This window comes from Rhamphochromis sp. 'chilingali' (genome assembly GCF_963969265.1).
Source record: "Rhamphochromis sp. 'chilingali' genome assembly, chromosome: 2".
Taxonomy (NCBI): Eukaryota; Metazoa; Chordata; class Actinopteri; order Cichliformes; family Cichlidae; genus Rhamphochromis; species Rhamphochromis sp. 'chilingali'.
The window spans coordinates 43492628-43516717 of NC_137930.1; the positions used below are offsets into that span (position 1 = coordinate 43492628).

A 24090-nucleotide genomic window follows, 5' to 3' on the forward strand; every position below is an offset into this window, starting at 1 on the left:
GAAAAAATATCGAACCGTGACACCAAAGTATGGAACCGAACCAAACCGTGAATTTTGTGTATCGTTGCACCCCTAGTATTTTGCCTGGCAAGGCTTTCAGAACTGGGGTACGTCTTCGTCTGCAGTTCTCAATTTTCCGGAAATGTAAAAATAAAGATCATTTTTTGAGCTTGACCACTCTGAGTCCAGTCTTTCTCTGTCGCCAAAAGAATTCAAAAGAACTGTGCACGTTAGCATATGCTACTTCCGGTGCGGAAACTCCTGTGGGGAGCTTTGTTTCCGGTGTCTTATTCGCGCCTGGTTTACGGTCCAAAACAAGTTAAGCAAATGAATGAATCAAGCGGCGATTTACATTTCTATAGATGTCTTGGGCATTTACCCAATATATCTGTAAATGATGTTCATCGACTTGTCGATATTTTTCCCTGCGCCTCAGAGAAAAAGAGAAAATGGATTCAAATGTTATATTTCTCAGCTGTCCCTCGTTTATCGCGGGTGTTATGTTCTAAAATAACCAGCGATGGGTGAAATCAAGTAGCCAATTTTATTTTTTGACGGTGCAAAACGTTTCGTGGACATCGTGGACATACAGTACTGCACTTCAGAGTCACACTGCTAACGATCGATGCAGCGATTCTGTACTGTACAGGAGAGACGTCACGGAGGAGATCGTCTGCAGCGATCAGGACGCAGGACACAATGTGACGTAAAAATAAGCATGCAAACTTGCACTAAAAAATCTGCGAAACAGCAGGTGAAAGATGAACCGCGTTAAAGCGAGGGACCGCTGTAATTTTGAAGGTCACAACATACCCTTCGTAAATACTAATGTATAGAAATCCTTACCAGCAATCATTCATTTTTTGTGTGGCTTTTTTCACGGTTTGTTAACATGCTGTGTAGGTGTGTACTTGACTAGCTGATCTCGACATAACGGGGAAACATCTGGTTTGACTATTCTTCACCTGTAGTTTGAATACTGAACATTTGCCTGTTTAGATCATAAGACCAGTCACTATACAGAGATGTGCTTCTGAATGTGAAATGTGTCTTCTGCTGCAGTAATGCAGTTCTGCTTGTGTTGAGTGATGTAAACAACTGATCGATCTAAACTCTTTAAACGTCAAAATTGATCATTAGATTTTTTATGACACAACAGTGGTGAGTGTTCCCACCTTCTCCTCTTTGTAACTTAACGCGATCTTTCCGTTTTCAAGTTTTGGACATGATTTTGGGGTATATCTTTGCAGTAGCGATTGACCGCAAAGTAAAGCTACCGGAAATGTACAACCCCACATCCGGTCTCAAACCAGGAAGTTAGCATTTCCTCGTGCACAGGGTCATTTACAAAGTACAAAAAACAATATAATCAGAAAATAAGCACTAAGAATATATATTTATCTTGTAACACACTTAAAAATGTAGGTGTTTCCTATAAAGAAATTGTAAAGAAAGTCAATGTGTCAGTGAGTACAGTTTCCTTCAACATCAAAAGACACCAAAGTGACCCAAAGTGCTTTATAGGCACATTTATTTACAATCAGGTCTCCTATGAAGTGGTGACAAATTAAAGGGGAAAACAGTCAACAGTTGTGGGTAGTAGTCTAACATTTCAGTTCAAATCCTTCCAATATGCTCAGCTGAAATTACATCTGTGATTCCAATAGCCATAGCACATGACCCATATTTCTACACTCCATAAACCACGTGAGGTGCATCATCACCTGGAAAGACACCACTGTCGTCTGGAGAATAATGTTTTCGCATAGGATAAAGATTATCACTACAAAATAAAAAGGTCAGTACAAAACTATAGTAATGTTAATGTGTCAAATGACAAGTGGACCCAAACCATTTCAGCAAAGTGATACCATCCTGTAAAAGAGCTACCATCTATCTATCTAATGGGCAAATACTCTTGACGCTTTATTACATACACCTTGCAGATATTGAGATCCATCAGACCAGGCAATGTTTTCCAAACTTCTATTGTCCGCTTTTTAAAATCCTGTAGCCACGGTTTCTCGTTTCTGGTTGATAGGAGTGGTAGGTGTTGTGGTCTTTTGCAGCTGTAGCCCATCTGCTTCAAGGTTGGATGTGTAGTGCATCCAGATATGCTCTTCTCCATACCTTTATTCGAAGTGTTTGATTTTCTGTTACTTTCCAATCAAATTAAAACTGGCCATTGTTCTCTGACGTCACAGGCATTTTTGCCTGGAAAAGTCCCCCCCGACTCTGATTGTCAGTTTGAACTTCAGCGGTGCCCTAGCATTTTCAACAAACAAGCATTAAAAGAATGTAAAGAAAGCCGTGGCTAACATTTATGTTAGGAAGCAGTTGAACAGCAGTACCTAGTAAAATGACTTGTGTCTATTGTATTTAAACTACTCACAAACTTTTGACACATTTAATTTAGACAGAAGATGTACAAAAAAAAAAGAAAAAAAGAACAAAACATGGAATAAGCTCATTGGTCCTCTGTGCAGACGAGCTTAAGAACAGAGTGAACTTCCTAATGAGCAATTGAATGGGCAGGTTTTGCAGCCTCAGCGATTACAAAAAAAAGTACCAGTAGCTTTGCACTTGTCTTTGTAACATTTTTTACATTTTATTGACCTTTGGGTCCATTAAAAAACAAAAATAAAAAAATATTTTATTTCTGAAAATTCTGTAGATAGTTGGTTATCATTAGCTGGAATGCCATTCACTTAACAGTAAGAAAAAGGTTAACAGTGTTCCTGGATAACAAAAGGACAAAATGAAACAAGCCATTCCTGGATACTACACTGGCTTGTTTACACCACTAATGTTAGGATTCTCTTTATGCATTTTCATATGTTGAATCAGGTGTGTTTTCCTTTGGAAACTTTTATTACAACTTGAACATGTGAAGCATTTGTCCTTGGTGTTCTGTGCCTTCGGAGATGCACTTTCTTCACGTTTCTTGGAGTCGCTTAAAAGTCGTTCTGTAGAACTGGTTCTCATACCTGAGTTTGCTTTGTGAAGAACAAGTTGTGAACCCTGGATAGAAATCTGTGCTGTTTGTGTACCTGTGTGATTATTCAGTTGCTGCCTACAGTTAGATTTCTTCTCAGTATGCATTTTTGAAGAACTTGCAACAAGAGCATGTTTAAATGTAACACTAGTTGAACCTTTCTTAGATTTATCGCTATCCATCAAATCATTATCACTGTCCTCAGTCTCAGTTTCAGATGAATCAGAAGTCTTCTCATCACTAACTGGAGTTGGATCTAATGTCTGGACAGGTTGTGAGTTAGCAACTCTATTACCTATCATTACTTTAAAATGGGACTGCTTTGTATTTATTCTTTTCCAGTCATCATCGCTGTCTTCAGTCTCACTGTCTGAAGAGTCGGAAGTCTTGTCACTAGCTGCTTCGGTCAGTGGTTCTGCTCCTCCACTGTCGTCACCATCACTCTCTACTTGCATATGTTCAGTGGACTGGCAGTCTGAAGACTCTGCGTTGTTGTGAAGCTGAGCCGACAAAGCTTGCTCTTCATCAGCCTCCCTCTTTACAGCAATGAATGGCAACTCTGTGACTGAATTCTCTCCCAGTCCTATACGTGTCTCTCTCTGGCTTCTCCTGAGTTCCTCCTGTTCAACTTCAGTTTGTGAGCATTCAGGCTCCTCTTTCAGAGCAGGTCTCCACTCGTGCTCCTGAGACGGAACCTCTTCATTACACTTCTGCTGCGGCTGATAGTCTCCACGTAACACTGGACAGAAATTAAAAGTTTTAGTTTGGTAGATAATACATCACCAATTATAATAATAATATATCACCTCTATGTGTGTGTGTGTGTGTGTGTGTGTGTGTGTGTGTGTGTGTGTGGGGGGGGGGGGGGGGGGGGGGGTCACTTTTTTATACAGGGCCATGTTTGGATTTTTTGTAATAAGCACCTTCATTTAGAAACTGCATTTTGTGTTTACTTGTGTCATCATTGTCTAACATTTACATTTTTTAGATGATCTGAAACATGTAAGTGTAACAAATTTCTTTATTCGATGTATTGATCTCGTATTTTAACCAATCACTTTAGTAACAGTAGTATCACATTGTCACTAAGGTTAGCTTCCCGAGTGGGCCTTTTGCTCTATCACACCTACACACAGACATACTGGGGGCCGTTTAAGTTCATGGGAGACGTTAAACACATAGTGAGACTCCTGCTTATCAGGGATGTAAATCTATAGGTGACAGCTAAGCAGGAAAAAGGTTATAATTCTCTCTGTGAGGGGGAAGGTTTTAAGGATGGGGATGAAGGTATAGCTGCTTTGTAGTGCAGATCAGACAAATGAGCTAATTACTCTTCTCCTGCTGTTACATTTTATTAACAAATTAAACTTACATTTCACAAGGTATGGAGAGCTGACCTCCGACTCCTCTCGGCTCTCAGTCTTTAAAGGGATAAAGCCAAAAGAGAACGTCTCCACTCCTTGAAGTTGCTCTCCCTCATGGCTACTCCACATTTCTTCCTGTTCCTCTTTGATGTAGCGAGCACCTATGTGCTCATGGTTCAAGCTCACTCCCAAAGTTTGTTGTTTCGGTGCTGTGTCTATTTCCAACGCCGGCTGGGATTCTGCAAGAAACGCAGATACAAACAAATATTTGGACAGCACTTTTCTGCATGTGACCTTCCTATAAAATGCATGCTCTCGTGTTATGGTTAGATTTTGCTCCCAAGCAGTCAGACTTTCTTGTAATTTTTGTTAAAGTGCTCTTGTGATGATGTCTTTATTCTGATACAACTTACACAATCTCAGCGACGTCTGATACTTGCTTTCCTTTTACCCGTTAAGACTCAACTATAGCAACTGAATTACAATCAAGCAACGGGAGCAAACCGAGGACACGCTGCACAGACCTGTGTGTGGTGAGGGAGCTCCCGGGGTTTTTACGGATTCCAGCAGCCTGCGCTGTCGCTCTGTTTCCTCCACCAAGCGAGCCACATTGTCTCGGTACTCTGCAAAGGTTTTCTCAAACAGTCCCACTATCTCTTCAGCCACTGCAGTCAGCCGCTGATTCACCAGCAGCTTTATTACTTCCACTTCGGACATTTCCGTGCTATAGGCGACGGTGTCGTTTGAGACAAAGTTAAAATAAAAAACGAGCTAAAAGCGTTTTTTTTTCTGGAGAGAAAGACTCACTGAGAAAGACTGAACACGCAAAGAAACACTGACGGTGACTTTTTGCTGTATGATAAATCAACTTCCGAGTAAAAAGAGCGGGGCAACAACGTTTAGTAGGTGCCGGGCGCCATATTACTCCAGCAGCTCTTTCTTCTTCTGTTGGATTTCCGGTAGTCCAACGAATCCAAAGCCTAGAGCTGCCCCCATCAGGCCATTCGTAGAATTACAAGATGATCAAATCCTGACATATGTCTGGTACTATGCAAAAAACCTAAATATTGATTTTATGGGTCCACAATGATCCAAATTGAATACTGATCTAAAGGAGTAGTCTGTAATGTCCACTCTGATGATCAATGCAGATAGTTTCTGTCTTTCACATGTCCATTTTCTTTCAGGATGCTTTCTCATCAATGCCAACCAATGATTCAAAGCACAGAGGCAGTGTTAGCCCACTCAGTATCATCCTGTCCCTCCTGCTCATTGTTACATGGAGCAGATGGTGTTTCTGTATCTTGATAGTCTTTTGCAATGAAATGTAATCACACCCTTTTCATTTTCCCATTGCTTCTGCTGCAGAGCTGTTACGCTTTCTACACTCTGAAGTCCCTGTGTCTAATCTGAGGTCAATACCAATCCCTTCCATGCCAGTTCTACTGATTCTCTGGCTTTTTCAAGCCTGTACGATAGAACCAGGAGCTTCACCTTTACATCTGATCAAGCGACAGGTAGTTTTTCTTTAAGTCTCATCAAAACTGAGCTGAAATCATCACTCTTCTTAACCTGACCTCCTGCACCCACTTTAGCTAAGTACTATTAACAGAAACTACTTCAGCTGAGCTTTGTGATGTCGAGGTCTGGGATGTCAGGCAAAGTCTGATTTGCCACTTCATCATGGGCCACTTTGTATAAATCTGTAGGTGAGATACCCAGCTCCTTCTTAACTTTTCCTCCACCATGGACACAGAATTAGAATTTGCTCCTGTGTTTTCTAATGTACTGAGATCGTTTTCTGGTGTGGAAAGAATCCATGTCAAAATCACTGCCCACTGAATTTGAAGGGCTACAACCAACTTTAGCATTTTCTAATAATACTATGTTGTTGGATGTTGTGGTTGATGTCTCCTACGTTTGATTGTGTATCACATTGCTGTTTTTCCCTTATTGCTTATTCCTGGTGGTGTTTATCTAATTTCTACCAATAAAGGTGGAGGTGTATGCAGGGCCCCAAAGCATAAAACTGGGGCTTCAGCCTCAATTACATTCAGTCTTTTTAAATTAGTTTGAGCTGCTGTTCCAAAACATAAACAGCTAAGTCTTGATCCAATTTCTGATTGCTGCTATTTGCTTTTCCCAAGTGAACCTTCTATCAAAATAAACTTTGATTCACCCTCTTTCTCAAGGTTTATATATACATATTTCTTTCTATTCAGATATAAGCCATGATATGTCTGTGAAGGTTCTCAGTCATCCAGGTCATCGTAGTCGGGCTTGGAAAGAAAAGCGTCTGGACTTCTTTAAGTTTCCTTGAAGATGTTTCACCTCTCATCCGAGAAGCTTCTTCAGTTCTAAGAGCAACTGGTGGGGAGTTCCAGATTTTAACCCTAATGGGAGTGTCCCCAAGAGTGTTATGGACTCAGGATGTGAGTGGGCGTGAAGATGTCTGGGAAGGGATCTCAAAACTGGATTATAGATCGCAGACAGTTAGTGTCATAACCCACCGCCTCTGTGGTCATTCACAGTGGACATAGATGGCTTCTTTCACTCCTCTTTCAAACCAAAGTGTGAAGTGTGAACACTGACATCCTCAAAAGAGTGACCATTGTCCTTTAGATGCAGTTGACCAGCCGAATCTTGACTCTGCATAAACGCCATGCATTTCATAATTATTAATCTCTGTCTTTATTCCACAGCATGTCTTTGTCCTGTCTTCGTTCCCTCACCCCAACTAGTCATGGGAGATGGACACCCCTCCCTGAACCATATTCTGCTGGAGGTTTATTCCTGTTAAAAGCTTTTTTCCTTCCTGCTGTCACCAAAGCATCTGCTCATAGGGGGGTCATATGATCATTGGGGTTTTCTCTGTTTTCTTTGTTGCTGTGGGTTATTTACTGTACAATATAAAGCACCCTGAGGCAACTGCTATTTATTTTTGGTGCTATATTAATAAAATTGACTAGAATTTAACTGACAGTTGAATAGAACATCTCAATGTCCGCCTGGATGAACTGGAGCAGGTGGCTGCAGTGAGGGAAGTCTGGGCTTCTCTGCTTACCCTACCCTGTGTGACCCAAACCCACATAACTGCCAAAAAATGGGTGAATGGATGGACCTTACCTGAAATTAAAAATCATCTAGGCTCAGTTCATTAATCATGAGATGAAATATCCTCATGAACTGTTCAGTTCAAGAGGATAGTTTTCTTAGCGATTCATGAGGCAGTAAGGACTATATGTGATGTATTTGGTTCCGTACCTAAATTGCTTTCGTCACCTAAGATGCACAGCTTGGGTGATGTTGGAAAAAAAGAGATTTAAAACTAGTGGACGATGTTGCCTGTCTGAGATGTGTTTGCAGTAATGCAGTTTCCTGAAGACTCTTTATTGGATTTTGACAGATCTGCGTTCTTTGTTATATACTTGTATTCTGAGGGGATAGTTTGTTATTCATATCTCGGAAATATATATAACCACATGTTATATGTATTCTCTCCATAAATGTTATGAATATGTGCAGATCCATAAACCTGTACGGATTCTGTTTATCACGTAGATATAAACTACACATATAAAAGCTAGTAGTCAGCTTTGTACGCATTTATGACACATGCCCTACTTCAATATCAGCTGCAAGTATGATGAAGAATAAAGAGCTACTTGCGCATTCATTGATCTTTCTAAGCCATATGGAAACATGAACCACAGAGGCACTCTCACCCAGCATCCCCAGTCTCAACTACAAGCCCTCCTTTCTTATTTTTTAATCACCAAAGCATTAAGCTTCATAAAGGTCTGGTCTGTGTTTGATAAACAAGTGCAAGTGTAGTTAAATTAACACATGGAAGTAGGCAAACTCTACACACTGATCTAAAATACTTTTTCTTATAAATATACACCCACAGTTTTCCACCTTGGTCCCACAGGCCAAAGACTGTGTGGCTCGTGACTCGGTGGATTAGCTGATGACTAATTTAGCCGTAGGTGTCGCTCTGTGATGGGGTGCTGGGCTGTCCAGAGTGCACCCCGCTTTTCTGCTACATCCTTCATGTGCTGTCTGTTATTTCATACAATAAATATTAGATAAAATGTTGCACAGCAGAAATAACTCCATGGTAACTGTTCGGCATCTATTCTTTGAACAAACACAAACGATTGTAATTATTGGGCGTAAAAATGATGAAGCATGCAGAGGTGGCAGAGAGGGGGTGGTGGAGGCTAGGTAGAGCAGGAGAGGGAGGGTAGCTGTGGAGTATGTGACGTCTCACGCAGGCTGCCGATCGTTTGTGATGCTGTGGATTTGACGGGCTTTCATTCAAACATTCGTTGAGATCCTAATCATAATCTCTATGTGGTCTCTGCTCCGATCCGTGATGTTTTGATACCTGCTGTGGATCACAGACAGGAGCAGCTTGGTTTCCTGCCTGGCGTCTACATCGTGGTGTCAGCCCTCCGCCCTCCTGCAGCCGAGAGGCAGCTGAGCGCTCCATCAGGCCGCGGGGAAACCACTCTGTCTCCGGTACTCAGGGATGAGGCGGGCCCGTGGATGTGGTGGGTATGGCGGCATGTCGACAAGGGTTAATATTCCGCTGTGCTGTAACAAAAAAGACAGTGTTAGCCAGCCTCTTTATTAAGAGGCGCGTAATGACAGACTGGGGTAGCTCGTACAATGATGTGTAAACACATAATATCACTGATCTGTTGTTTCTAGCTTGAGATATGCAGCACTATTATCGAGCCTTCGGATATTTATGAAGCAATATATGTTGAATGTTCAGTGTGAAAGATATGTCACTGTATATCACAGGCCTTTAAAAGAAACTATGAATCTCTTCCAACAGTAATAAGTACTCCAGAACTATTAATGCTTTCTAATGAGTGCACGAAACAAAAGATGTCCAGCATGCAAATAAGGCCATACAAAATTAAAGGGGATGCACAGTGGTTTATGCTCTTAAATGGACTCACTCAAGTTTAACTGACTTTTTGTTATGATGATTGAGCACTCCATTTATTTCTTTTTACTGTAGTTCCAATATATTAAAACAACAACAACAAAACAAACAAACTTTTGGCTGGATCATACCTTTGCTTTCTATATTGCAATAATATGAACGATACTGATCATTTTTGACCGGAGAAATTTCTGTCAGAATTGCAAAGAAAGTTAGAAAGCTACTAGTAAAGGCAAGAGTCTGATCTTTGAGAAAGAAAGAAAACTTGAGCAGCCTGTCCATGAGTATTAACAGCAATGCAAGTTGGCTATATTTGATCACTTGTGTTTGTTTTTTACTCTTATTTGTTATTGTGTCTGAGAGAAAAATGATATCTGCCATCAAACAACTGCTATTTTCATTTTCTTTACATACCTAAATATATATTTTTCACGGTCTCAATGTGACGTCACTTTGTTGGAATCCAATTTGTGAAATTCAGAAACATCTGCCTTCAACTCAAAGTCAGCAATTGGCTACTTTAGCAAGCATTAAGACAACAAATTTACCAACCGTAAGTCTTAAGAGCTCTTTGTCTCTTGTCTTCTGTCTGTTGTGTTTCCTTGTGTTGCAGACAGTGCTGTGGGATCCTGATAAACCAGTCCAATCATCATGCAGTGTTCTTGGAAGTCCATGGTATTGTTAGCATTGGCCTCCATAGCCATCCAGTACACAGCCATCCGCACCTTCTCCAGCAACCCCTTAAGCTTTCTGTGCTCTGTGGGCCTGGCACCTTCAGGTTTGACTGTCAACTGCAGCCCCAAAGAGTTGATGCAGGTGGGCCAGGAGACACCCGTGGACTTGGATCATAGCTGTGATAGAAGCCCCTCCCATGCTAATTCCTCCCCTTCTCTCTCCAATCCTTCCTATAATGTCACCAAGAGAACCCACATCCTCATTCTGGCCACCACACGGAGCGGGTCCTCATTTGTGGGTCAGCTGTTTAACCAGCATCCAGAGGTTAGAAATTATATAGTTTCTGTGACCTGTCGGATTATGATGAAAAATCATGAAGTCATGCCCTTTCTGATGCTTTTGAGTCAGTGGTTTCTAAATGCACAAAGAGCCTTTAATTTAACAATCCAGACAAAATGTATTTGATTTCATTCACATAATTTTTTGTCTACATATTTAATAGATCTTACATCTACAATAACTTCAAGTTCACAAACAGAACAATTAAATAAAAATAAACTTAGAAATCTAAACACAAACTAATTTTTAACAGATTTAAAATGATTTCTAAATGAGTTTTTAAAGGTTACAGGATCAGCACTTTTCAAAATAAATTCTATGTAATTAAAACATTTACTACAGTAAAGCATTTCTTCATTACATATTGCAGATAATGTGAAAGGAGAGTCAAAATGTCAAGCATGGTCAGAATTTGAACAAGCATACCAAACTTTGTTAAAGCAGTTTTGTAAATAGACCAGCAATGAATTTATTCAAATATATAAATACAAAGCAAAATCAGCGTCAAAGGAAATACAATTTACAAACTCAAAAGCAATTAAAAACTTTCAAGACTGAGGATGTTAGTTAAAAGTGGCGGTAACGTATGGTTAAATTAAGGAGCATCGTTAATCACGAAATGCAGAAAAAGTATGCTTGTGTTATAATGTTTGGAAAAATCAAGCATATGTTAGTAAGACACAGGTAGAAATACAGACTGACATCCTGGTACTTCATGTACCAGGATGTCTGGACATATTATTATTAATCCTTTATTTATCCAGGTAAAAAATCTCATTGAGATTAAAAATCTCATTTCCAAGAGAGACCTGGCATCATAGCAACAAAAGTCACATACCACATATTAAACCCATCAAGAGACTGATAATCTACAAAGTGCCTGATCAGTATTTATGCAGCTTTAGACTTCAGAGGATTCTCGGCAAATACACATGCTAATTAGCTTAGCAACTAGAACGTGTCTGAAATATTACAAAAACCACTGACTTTATGACGTTTCTGTATTTTGTTTTTAAAGAACCGCCAAAATCTAAAAGAAAATTCTGGTGTGTAGTGTTTTTGTGTTTGGAGTGTGCTTTAATGGCGATATGCTGTTTTTCATAACAGGTCTTCTATCTGTTTGAGCCTCTGTACCATGTCCAGTTGGCACTGCTTCCTCGGTTGGCACAGAGCCGAAACCTGGCTGAGAGGAGGGTCATGCTGGGAGCAGCTCGAGACCTGTTAAGGTCTCTGTACCATTGTAACCTCCACAGCCTGGAAAGTTACATACAACCCCGTCCTGCTAGGCACTCCACTGACAAGCTGTTTAGACGAGGAGCTAGTAAGAGACATGAGTCTGCTACTTTTGCATCTGTTTTTGCAATCCAGTTCCTGTCTGTCACAGTTTTTGTATGGTACGTGTCCTGTCTTAGGCCGTTCTCTGTGCTCCCCACCTGTATGCGAGGCTCCACTGGGCTCGAAGGAGCAGGTCCTGGTGCTAGCTGATGAGGGGGAATGTGTGAGAAAGTGTGGGCCACTAAATGTGTCGGTGGCTGCTGAAGTCTGCAGAGCAAAGCGCCACGCAGCCATCAAGACTGTTCGGATTCCCCAAGTCAGTGACCTCAGGGCGCTCATTGAGGATCCAAGACTCAACCTGAAGGTAGAGAAATCATTTAATTGAAAGCATTCTACTTAATTCATAATGAATTTTAGTAATGCAGTTTGTATTCTTTCAGATCAGAGGCTTAAAGACTTGAGTAAGATTAAATGATGATTATGACAAGCCACTTAATTTAGACTTGATGACAGAACACAGACTCGACCTCTTGACATAAAATAAATTCATAAATTGAAAAATATCAGTGTTGTGCCTAGTTTTCCCATTATGAATAATTAAAACACAGTTTGTCTTGTCATATCCAGCATATGGCCATTTTTCAGCCTGTAGCTGAGAAAAGACATGCTAATGATTTTTTATATGCTAGTTCCTGTCGGGTCAGATTTAGTAAAGGTCTGCATCAGTGAAGAAAAATGTCTTTTGGCTTTAAAACATTATGTAAAAACAGCTACTGCTGGGATTGATGAAAGGCACTGACAGGTTTGCAACTGGAAGGCATTGACAAATATTTCTGTGGTTAGCCTTAGGGTATATACTAAAACTTGGGGAGGAGAGTATTTGTTTAAGTCACACGAACACGGTGGTTTAGCAGAGGGCAATTTACTGCAAACTGAACCATATTTAATACAGGAAGAAAGCGTGTCTTACTTTGCACCTGATGTGGCTAGTCGTGTGATACCTAACTGCATGCATTTATGTGGAACCACAGGAATAAATGTTATAAGAACACATGCATAAGTGGCAAAGGTTGATTCCTCAAAGCTGTGATCGTGGTACATATTTCTGGTCTTTATTGCAATTTTATTGTAACAGAGAACTGAGGTTGAGATGGTTTGGATATGTGCACAAAAGGCAAAATATTGTAAGTGGGAAGTTGCTGTGCAAGAAGAAGAGAGGAAGACCCTGAGACAAGATCTGTGGATGTAGTGAAGGAGGACGTGCAGAGGCTTGGTGTGATGCAGAAGATTGTTAGAGAGACGAGACAGAGGCAGATGATCTGCTATGGCAACCCCTAAAGGGAATAGCTAAAAGAAAAAGTAGACCAAAACTTAACGTGAAGTGTTGGAAAACATAAAAATTCTTGTTCAGCTGATTCTCACTGAGACAAGAGCACAATGAATCTCTTGACCGTGTTTGTAGTGTTGGTTCTCTTTGCAGTGTTTTTTGCAGACATATGACAAATAATATGGCTTGTTGTGTGGTTAATTCAACAGTACTAACAGACTGTCCAAGACATCTGCGCTCCTGTTTCGGTGAGTGAAATAAGAGCGGGGTGGTTTGCATTTTTGTTAATGAAATCAAATCAATACTGTAGTAAAATTTCAAATAGAGTTTAGTATAGTGTTAAAATGAAAGAGATTTTATATTAACATACGAGGGCAATCCCAAAAGTAATGTCTCCTACTTTTTTAGGAAATACAAACAACCGTTCATTTTCTCTTTTACATCATTTTAAAGGTTGGAGAATTATTTAATTTTCTACATAATCGCCATTTTGGTCGATGTCTGTGAAGGTTCTCGGTCATCCGGGTCAACTAGTCTAAGGAGCTTGGAAAGAAAAGCATCTGGACTTCTTTAACTTTTCTTTTTGTAGACGCTGTGGCACTTTTAGAATGCCCATGTCATACCAGCTCGCCGCCATGTCTTTCAGGAAGCACTGAACCTCATCTTTCACCTCTTCGTCAGAGCAGAATAACCTTCCGCTGGCTGTAAACTCTTTACACCACTTGCAAATGTTTTTGACATCCATGCATGACTGTCCATACACTTCCATCAATTGGCGATGAATTTCAACCAGTTTAAAGGAGCCAGCTGAGGTGGTTCGGGCATCTGACAAGGATGCCTCCTGTGCGCCTCCTGGGTGAGGTGTTCCGGGCATGTCCCACCGGGAGGAGGCCCCGGGGCAGACCCAGGACACGCTGGAGAGATTATATCTCTCAGCTGGCCTGGGAACGCCTTGGTGTTCCCCCGGATAAGCTGGAGGAGGTGGCTGGGGAGAGGGAGGTCTGGGCCTCTCTGCTTAGGCTGCTGCCCCCGCAACCTGGCCTCGGATAAAGTGGATGAAGATGGATGGATGGATGGATTAAAGCCTTTTGCATTCAGAAATTGAATAACTGCGCGAACTTCGCACTTGGTGGTAGCGTTCAACGGGAGCTCCATTTTCAAGGGCTGCCAAGCCATGATTGAGCATCCCAGCGAAGCGGCGCATGCTTGTTTGGGAGTGGAGGAAGCACCAATCACAACAGTGTGGCCCACAGCCGTACGAACAGTTTCTCTACGTCCCCACCGCTTTAGAGACCTTACTTTTGGGATTGCCCTCATATAAATCATGGAAAACACTGTAATATTGAAATAATGACAATCCAAGGTTCTCCACAACTACATTTTCACCAGTTAATGACAGACTTTACTAGTGATTGGATAAGCAGACCCATTCAACAAAGACAGATGTGATCAGAAGCTGAATATTTATTTGTAACTGGTTATTGTATTGGCAGATTGTGAGATGGCACTTAACAGGTCTTTACTAACTGAGGACACGGTAGACTGAATGATGGATGGTTAGATGAACAGTCAATGCTACTCTAAATTGGAATTGATTAAACATGTGGTGTCAACAGCTGCAGTCCCTCAGAATTACCCTAAACATGTGTAGAGACACATGGGCTTAATGTACCTCATTCAACCTCACAGGGCAGTAAAAACATTTTGCCAGTAGCCTTAGTTTGACCTTAATTTATGTATGTTATGTTAAAACACGCTTTTTATTCAAGTTACCACTGTGGATGGTGGCCTCAGTTTGTTATTTTGTCTTTTTTGTGTCCAAATAAATCATGGACGTCAGAGCTACAACAAATTTACGACTTTCCAACTGTCATGACCTCATCTGTAGAATTAATGAACACTCCTTTCAGTGGTGCTCTTACCTTTGTATATAAAGAGAAAATGTCTGGCAGTTGCACACATTATTGTCACAGATATTTCTCTGCATTTAGTCCATCCACAAACAAGATAAACTTCTGCTACTGGTGGGGATGATATCACCAATTTCTTGGGATAATGAGACATGCCCCCTGTAAGCCCACCGCTCATGAAAGGTCATCTGATTATGGGGGTTTCTCTGCATTATTATAGGGTCTTTACCCTTACAATGTTATTTTGTGTTTTATAAGTAATAAGTAAGTAATATGAAATTGGACTTTTGAATAGAGCAGATTTCATGGTTGCATTAGTTACCACAAGTCACCCAGGGCCTGGACCACCACCATGTTTAACTGTTGGTATGATGTTGTCTATAGGTGTTACTTTTATGTCACATGTAATGAGACTCAAAGCTTTCAAAACATTCAGCTTTTATCTCGTCAGTCCACAGAATATTTTCCCAGTAGTCTTGGGGATCATCAAGATGTTTTTTGGCAAACGTGAGACGAGCCTTTGTGTTCTTTTTGGTCAGCAGTGGTTTTCTGCTTGGATTTCTCCCATGGACGCCATTTTCCCTCAGTCTTCTTCTTACTGTTAAATCATGAATTCTGACCTTACCTAAGACAAGTGAGGACTGCATTTTTTTGTTATTATTCTGGGTTCTTTTGTGACATCCTGAATGAGCCGTCAAAGTGCTCTTGGAGTAATTTTTGTAGGAAGGCTGCGTCTGGGAAGGTTCACCAGTGTTACAAGTTTTCTCCATGTGTGGATAATGCTCTCTAATGGTTTTGTAAACCTTCCCAGACTTATAGATGTCAATGATTTTATTTCCCAGCTGTTTCTTTAGATCGTGGCATGATTTGTTACTTTTTGAGAGCTGTTATCCTATTTTACTTTGTTGGACAGGTTCTATTTAAGTGATTTCTTGATTTATCAGGTCTAGCAGTAATCAGGCTTGGGTGTAACTAGAGAAATTGAACTCGGGTTTTCAAATAATATGGTTATTAACAGTTAATTTGTGTATAACTTTCTTAGGGATTTAACGAAGGGGCAATTACTTTTTCCCAGAGGATCAGGAAGCCTTGGGTAGCTTTTTTTCCTAAATAAATGGAATTGTGATTTAAAACCTGAATTTTGTATTTACTCTAGTTATCTTTGTCAATTATTAAAATGTGTTTGTTTAAAAGTGTGTCAAATATGAAAAAAACAAAGCTTCTCTAATGACAATGTAGTTTGGGGGAGACTTTTTTATGACAATGGACATACTAGCAAAACCAAATTGCACTATAGGGATACTTCAGATACTTAATTATTCTTACTTACTAGAGGTCTGTAAGTAGTTGTGAAGATGGTGGGGGAAAACTTCTCGTTAACACATTTGGATCTGGATCGTCCTATAAGTTAGAACTGAAAAGGAACAAAAGAATAAAGAAATTTAGAGAATGTACAAAATGTCATGCCTAAAGGCTTTTAAAAAGAGTTTCAAAGAGAGAACATGGTCAATTAAATACAGAGGACAATCAGAAATAAATTAAAATGGGCAACAAAATTAATTGCGTATGCAGGCCTGTGAACTAAATTAAGGTTGAATCCTTGAACAGAGGCCACTGGACTTCTATAGCTTCCTTACAATATGAATTCTGATTCATATCGTAAGGTTACGAGCCTCGAATAATACAGAGAAAACCCCAACAATCAGATAACCCCTCTGAGCAAGTGTTTTGGCAACAGTGGGAAGGAAAAAATCCCCTTTGACAGGAAGAAACCTCCAGCAGAACCAGCAAGTTTTAAGCCTAATGTTAAAATTAGAGAGATTGTCCGTCTTCTGAATCTAAACTGTGAGCTTGTTCCACAGAAGAGTTGAATGGAAGCTGATGGGTCTGTGTTAGGTTTATATTGTGGATTGTCATTTATGCTTAGAAATATATACTCATATATGCGTAGAGTTTTATAATCGATTGCATATCGATAGGACGTCTGATCCTTAGCAGTCTGCAAAGACTCTGTGTGCCTCCCAGAGCACTCTGGCATACACACACACACAACTTAAGGTCATGAGAGAGGTCGTACCTTCTCTTACTGATTTATGGTATAGGACAGCGGTCCCCAACCTTTTTTGCGCCACGGACCGGTTTATGCCCGACAATATTTTCACGGACCGGCCATTAAAGTGTTGTGGATAAATACAACAAAATAAAACTAGTACCGGTACCGAAAAAAAGAAGATTTATTCATAACACACGTGAAAAGACCCAGGAAAACCGAGTTAACGATAAAAACGATAACAAAATAACGCTGAAAACCGATAAAAACCCTGAAAACCATACATTTCACACCTGAGCCTCAACTCTCGAAGCCCGGTACCAAACGACTCACCCAGGGGTTGGGGACCGCTGGTATAGGAGGACACCTACTCTGTATCTGTTTAAGTATAAGAGCCCTTTGTTTAGGTGGAAAGCTGGACTCCTGGCACCAGCTTTGGGGAGTCTTCACAGGGTCACATCTTGACACCCCCCACCCCCACCCCACACACACACACACACACACATACACATATACCTACACGACACACAGACAAGGTACTCTATGTAAGACGTCATATGTTAATGAACTTATGCATAGTCATGTAACCGCAGTAAGGAGCAATGTTACGAGGGAGCAGACGAGAGCGACTGGGGTTCAAGCGTCAGGAACAGCGCTCGTCACAGTTCTCTCCCTCGTGCATGAGATCAAACAAAGAGCTCTGCTTGGTGTCCAATGCTTTTTGCTGTTGTAGTAGAATTGTCTTGTTCCAGCGGTGGGTCTGTGCCAGGCAGACCCAACAGTCTGCCTCCCCTACTACTTTCAAATAAGCTAGGAACCACAAGTAAGCTAGGAGTCTGAGAGCACTCTATATGGGTGATATGGTACTTTGACCTTTTTAAGATAAGACTGTCCATTTACATGAACAAATTGAAGTCTATTAGATAGATCCACCACAGCGCAGTACCTGTAATACCAACAGAATGGTATTACAGGTCAACAGTACTGAACAGTGGCACAAGGTAAAGCAGGACAAGCAGAGACATGAGTCCACTGTCAGAGGCTATAAGAAGATCATTTGTAACCTTCACAAAAGCTGTTTCGTGCTGTGATGAGCTCTGAAACTTGACTGAAACTCTTCAAATGAACTATTTATCTGCAGAGGATCAGATTTACAGCAACTCTTACAAGAATTTTTTGAGATAAAAGGAAGGTTGCAGATTGGCCTTATCACGGTCCCTCAGTCCTGCCTGGCAGACGTTGTCAGGGTTTGTTTTTCTCTCTCTGCTTCAGTTTCTATCTCTCCTCTCTTCTATCTGTTATCACGTGTTGTTGTCTGTCCTATGGGGTGGTACTGATTTTGGGTTCCTACACTTGGCACTATACACCTGGGATAATCAACCACTTCTGGCCTAGGATCTTGTCAGCAGCCACTGCATAAGGTTGTGGTCGGCTGTTATTCATTGCTGTATTGTTGAACTACCTTGTTAGTTAAGCCTTGGTCCTAGCTTCTATTTTATACGTGTGTTTTTGCCTCAAAGGATCTGACCTTGTCTCCTTCCTCTGCACAGACTTTCCCTGGATTTCCTTCCCTGGAGTGGTGAGCCTGCCCGTTTTGAGAGTGTTGTACTGGACAGAGAATTCGATGTTTTGAATACCTGTTTCCCCTTGGACCCCTTTAGCTGCTTTCCCTTGCGCTGTTGTATATAGCGCATTTTGGTAAAACACTGTAAATAAAGGGCACTAAACTTTAATTCGTCCAAATCCAGCATTTGAATCTACTCCAGCATTCATGACAGGCCTATAATTAGCCAACACAGCTGGGTCAAGTGATGGCTTTTTAAGTACAGCATAAGTACTATCAGCGTAAGGACTTGTGGTGGGTAGCCGATTGCGAGAGATTGGTCATATTTAAGATTGAAGCTTTAATTAATGGTAAGACTTGACTAAGACGGACTTGTAGGAATGGGGTCACATTGATGGTTTTGCGAAATTACTAAAGTTAACTAAGAAAGACCAATTGTAGAAAAAAGGGCTAAATATATCTAAATGGTATTGAAAGTAGCTGTACATGTTGTTACAGCTGTGAGATTAGGAGTAATTCTTTTTCTCTAATGGTTAAAATTCTATTTGTGAAGAAATTCATGTTGTCTCTTGTTTTGGTTAAAGGAATGCTTGGCTCAAAGCAGTTCTGATTTTTTCAGCATATCTACAGTGCTGAGGAGAAACCTAGGGTTGTTGTTTTCTCTGATTCTTCTTTAACCATTGATGAATAGTAAGATGTTCTAACTTTATGGAGGGTTTTTTCTTTTTTGAGTGGAATGAAACGATTAGACATGAACCGTTGGTGGTGTACTAGGGGCTTCTGTTTAGGACTACGCTTCCATCAAACCATTACCCAGCAATCCTGTTTTCTTGGCTGCTTGGGACAATATGCTGGGTGAGTAATAATGGTGGCTATACTGCCCTTGACTGCACCAACTACAGGGGGCTGGCTAGCTACAGGATTTTTGGAGCAGGTCTCCAATTCAGTGATCCTGGCCTTCACAGTTGTTAAGAGGGTACATGTTTTACAAGAATCGTTATTACTAAAGAAGGAAAACGAGTAAATAAACCCATTACACACTGAACAGGAAGGTGCAAGAGAGGTAAATAGGCCATGCTGCAAGTCTGGTTGGAGCTAAGCTAGTGAATCACTAAAGACAGTGAATGAATCCTGTGAATATAATTAGCAGGTGATTCAGCAGAATGTGCTTTGTATGAAGCATGTGAAGATTACATTATGAAATACGACATTTTTAAGCACATTGAGGCAACTTTTGTTGTGAATTGTCCTTTGTTGTGAATTACTGACCTCTGTCATCATTTTAAGTGGGGGAACTTGCACAATCGGTGGCTGACTAAATACTTTTTTGCCCCACTGTAGCTTGCTTATGATTAGCTTAAACCAGTCTGCAGATCCTTTAAATCACACCTTTTAAGGTGTGATTTAAAAAGTGAGTGAGTTTATTTACATTCTGATAAGGAATCTGATAACGAATTAAAAGCAAGGATGCTGTTTTCAACCTCTACAAAAATGCTAAAGTCGCCCAATATAAGTATATATCTGAATTGAACACTAAATCTAAAAGTCAAAGCTGAAGTTCATTTAAACTGATGCATTCCTCTTGCTTGTTTTTTTTTGACAAATAATTATGTTGATCAGTTATCAAATCAGTTAATAAGAAACTCATAATAAGGAGACCACTATTTATTAATCTACATTTAATCTATTTAATTCTTTATTACTGCAACTAAGAATAAAATGATTAAGTACAAATAAATTTACACCTGTTTCCAGGTTCACGAGCTGCACTATCCAAAAAGGGATCAGTGCTGTCTTTCTTGTTATTATCTGTGCTTCCCACTTGATTTGCTGGGAACCACCTAGCTACCCAGTGGGTGAAGGATGACCATGGCATGATATGTATAGCTGTTATGTGGTAGTTTAGGGGAATTTAGGAAAAATCTGTAAATATCACAAGTGGTATCTCAAGCCCAAAACTTGATGAACGGTTTACTGCACTGCTTTATATGCAATGTTAGTTCCTGCCCCACCACATGGCGTTAGCACTAACATATACTGCAAATATACTGGTTTTTGCCATTTGAATGGTTTATTCCTACTGAATATGTTTATCCTTCTTAGGTTGTCCAGCTTGTTCGAGATCCACGTGGCATCCTGGCATCTCGTATTGAGACCTTTCGGGATACTTACCGGCTGTGGCGTCTGTGGAGGGCAACTGGACGTCGACCCCACAACCTGGACCTAGGACAAATCAACACAGTGTGTGAAGATTTCCTTCGCTCTGTGTCTGTAGGCCTGGCAAGACCCACCTGGCTCAAAGGGAGGTACATGTTGCTGAGGTGAGAAGAGGATAATCATTTACACCAGGGGTATCTAACTCCAGGCCTTGAGGGCTGGTGTCCTGCAAGTTTTAGATGTGTCCTTTATTCAACACAGCTGATTTAAATGGCTAAAATGCCTCCTCAACATGTCTTGAAGTTTTTCAGAAGCCTGGTAATGAACAAATCCTTTGATTCAGGTGTGTTGACCCAGGGTGATATCCTCCTTCTACCAAGAAGAGAAGAGAGGTGTTTATTTAAATTGGTTGGTTTCCTGGCACATACTAGGCTTTTAAGCATAGTTCACAAATTTTCAATAGGGTATTTGGCTTTGGGAAGCTACTCCAGAAGCTTAATGTTAGCCTGCTATATCCAGTCCAAAACCAGTCTTGAAGTGTTTGGGATCACTGTTGTGTTGAAATACCCTGTTGTTTCCAAGTTTCAGCCAAATTTCAGAATGTGTACATAGATAACAGTGACGATAACACCAAGACTTCACATGGATTTACCTTACTAGCTGATGTGCATGTGGATGAGCAGACTGCATGTGGTATTGGGTGCAATTACAAGAATTTCCTTTTTGTCTTTTTAAGTTTTACTGAAATGAGGTAAACGGTGCTAGAGAGTTCTGTAGACCTAGACCGGGGGTGTCCAACCCCAGGCCTCGAGGACCAGTGTCCTGCAGGTTTTAGATCTCACCCTGGGTCAACACACCTAAATCAAATGATTATTTCATTACAAGGCCTCTGGAGAACTTCAAGACATGTTAAAGAGGTAATTTAGCCATTTGAATCAGCTGTGTTGGATCAAGGACACATCTAAAACCTGCAAATCAACATATGTGAATTCATTTATTCATTGATGAAAGCTCTTGAATAAGGGAGCAACCAAAAGTAGCTTTTTAGTATACCACAAATGTTAACAGGTCAGGTCTTCAACTGAGGCCTCGGGGAAACTGCAATGACACTACTCATAACAGGTCAAAACTATATCTATATACTATCTTCTGTCCAGATTCAGGTCTTATTTGGTTATTGCCTTCTTTTTAGTCAGAATGTTGTTATATTTGTTTTTGACAAACAAATTCACATTGACATGCTAATGCTTAGTATTGTTATTTACTGCGAGTGATATATTTTCTTTGTTCGTTATTTAAAAAAATAAAATACTCAATGGCACTTTCTTCCTTGATCAGGTATGAAGACTTGGCCAGGTTTCCTCTTCAAAAGACAAAGGAGCTCTATAGCTTCCTTGGTTTGGTTCTAGACCACAATGTGGTAGACTGGATCATCAACAACACTCGGGGCAGCAGTGGTCTGTCATCCTGGCAGAAATTCACCACAGTTCGGGATTCTGCAGCGAATGCTGAGAACTGGAGGGTTAAGCTGTCTTTTGATATGGTGGTTTACACGCAGACTGTCTGTCAACCACTTCTGGGGCTCCTTGGATACAAGACCATCTTCCATCCCAGGGAACTGAGAAATCTTTCACACTCTTTGGTGGAGGACCGGACGTTCCTCCCTTTTTTTTAAACGAATGACAAATATAGTTAACTGAGGTTTAGAAAACCAGCAAGACTTGACAGAACTGTTGTAAGGGAGAGACTGTGTAGTCACAGCTGTGGTCACTCTTGTCTGTGATGGTGGAACAGTTATCCCTAGATCTATTCAAAACTAAAAGTTCAATAAAACAATCAGAAATGCTCTCCTTTACATTAGTGTTTTCTAGTGACCTGGAGAGTTCTGGCAATCTCTTATTGTTGACTGCCTAATTTATTGATTTATTAATCTGACTGATTTTCTTTATTATTTTTCATTTAACTGCTGAGCCATTACCTACCTCAGTTACAGCTACCGCATCAAAACCCCCAAAATACTGTTTGGAATATATTGGCTTCATTGTGGCAAAAATAATACAGCTAAATAATTTAACCGACAAATGTGTAGCCTGTTTGTACCTGGTTACTTATTGTGTTTAGCCCTTAATCACAGTCACATGGTCACGATCACTGCAGTGTGATGGTGAACAGATGGGACTTCTCTATCATGTGGCAATTTTCATTTGTTTTGTTTACCTGTTTAGAGCCTTGATTTATTTTGGCAGTGGTGGGACTTCTATTTTTGAGCCCTGGTCACATCAGCTGAAGGTTCTGGCATGCACACTAAATTCCTTTGTCAATTGCTATCTTTAGACAAAAACGTTAGAAAAGTTTGACCAATGCCAAAGAAAAAGAGCTCTAGAAACAATATGGAATTCCTGCCCAAGAGTTAGGATCTATTGGTCAAAACTGATTTTACTATTCTTTATATTTTCATCAGTGTTTACCTGTTTAGAGCTTTGCTCTGCAGCTACAAATGGCTGCTAGCTTTTAAGAAGGCCTTGGTTGCTAATGACCTGAAGTGTGCATTTGAGGGTTAAGGGGTCAGTCTCTTAAACCATTCTTCTTAATAATGTCCTCGCTGTTATAAATGTCTATTCTTAGTTTGATCGGTTTATACAGAGCAACATTTTTACCGTGCACATTTTGAAGGACAGTGCTGCAACACACATCAACTTTTTTCCCTTGTTATTGAAAATCTCAAAATATGATCGATTTTTGATCTTTAAATGTCAAAATATTCTCACTCGTTAATAATGTCGGTCTTCTCACTAGATAAGTTGTCGTACAACAGTTTGTATATACAACAATAGCTTGAATGTGCCACATGTCACATTTCCCACATTCACTACACACTAGACACAGATTCTACATTTAATTTCCAATCAATTGTTAAAATTACCTTGAATTAATGTATGAAGTCATTGTTTGTGCAGCTACAAACTATTTTAATAAGTTTTAAGTTTTAAATTAAACATATTTGGATTTTCTGGAATAAGAAGCCTCATTCTTGTTTCAATCACATGACAAGCTCTTAAAAGTAATCCATTACAAGTTCAGATGACTCTTGTAGCATATTTCTGATTTGTTTCCACAAGAATATTTTTCTGGATTTCAAATCTGCTTGTAATTTTACAGTAATAGTATATATTGCAAGAAGTGGATATGGCAGGTTAGGTACTACATTAAACCAAAGATGGCTAATGTCCTTATTTTTAGAGCGTTAACTGTCTTCACATTCTTATAGATCCTTTAAATGAAAAGTTTGCACTTCTGTACCCAAATCTGGAAATAAAACTTGAGTCAAATCAAAGCATGTAAATATGTTATCAGTTCTTCTAACCGATGGGTTCTCATTAGATATTGATTGTGCTTAAAAGAAAATGCTAAAATGTCCAACAATTAATGTAAAAATTGATGTAAAAAACCAAAAAGTTTTGTTAGCCCTGCGTC

At 40.1% G+C, this 24090-nt stretch overlaps 2 protein-coding genes across 3 annotated transcripts; one reads left to right on the forward strand and one right to left on the reverse strand.

The window, feature by feature from the left end:
• Window positions 1-2583: 2583 nt before the first annotated feature.
• Window positions 2584-5291, reverse strand: LOC308392872 (uncharacterized protein). The gene is made up of 3 exons (XM_080876161.1): window positions 4884-5291; window positions 4368-4598; window positions 2584-3734 (listed from the first exon to the last, which is right to left on the reverse strand). Exons 1-3 carry the CDS (start codon window positions 5074-5076, stop codon window positions 2782-2784), a joined length of 1377 nt encoding a protein of 458 aa, XP_080732287.1. The 5' UTR covers window positions 5077-5291; the 3' UTR covers window positions 2584-2781.
• Window positions 5292-8637: 3346 nt separating this feature from the next.
• Window positions 8638-23832, forward strand: chst1 (carbohydrate (keratan sulfate Gal-6) sulfotransferase 1). 2 transcript variants are annotated; one of them, XM_080872314.1, is made up of 7 exons: window positions 8638-8915; window positions 9933-10135; window positions 10241-10318; window positions 11441-11654; window positions 11746-11972; window positions 20563-20780; window positions 21955-23832. In XM_080872314.1, the coding sequence occupies exons 2-7, from the start codon at window positions 9971-9973 to the stop codon at window positions 22289-22291; spliced, it is 1239 nt and encodes a 412-aa protein (XP_080728440.1). In that variant the 5' UTR covers window positions 8638-8915; window positions 9933-9970; the 3' UTR covers window positions 22292-23832. The 2 variants fall into 2 exon arrangements, with proteins under 2 accessions (XP_080728440.1, XP_080728439.1); XM_080872313.1 differs by having other exon boundaries at window positions 9933-10318.
• The last annotated feature ends 258 nt before the right edge of the window (window positions 23833-24090 follow it).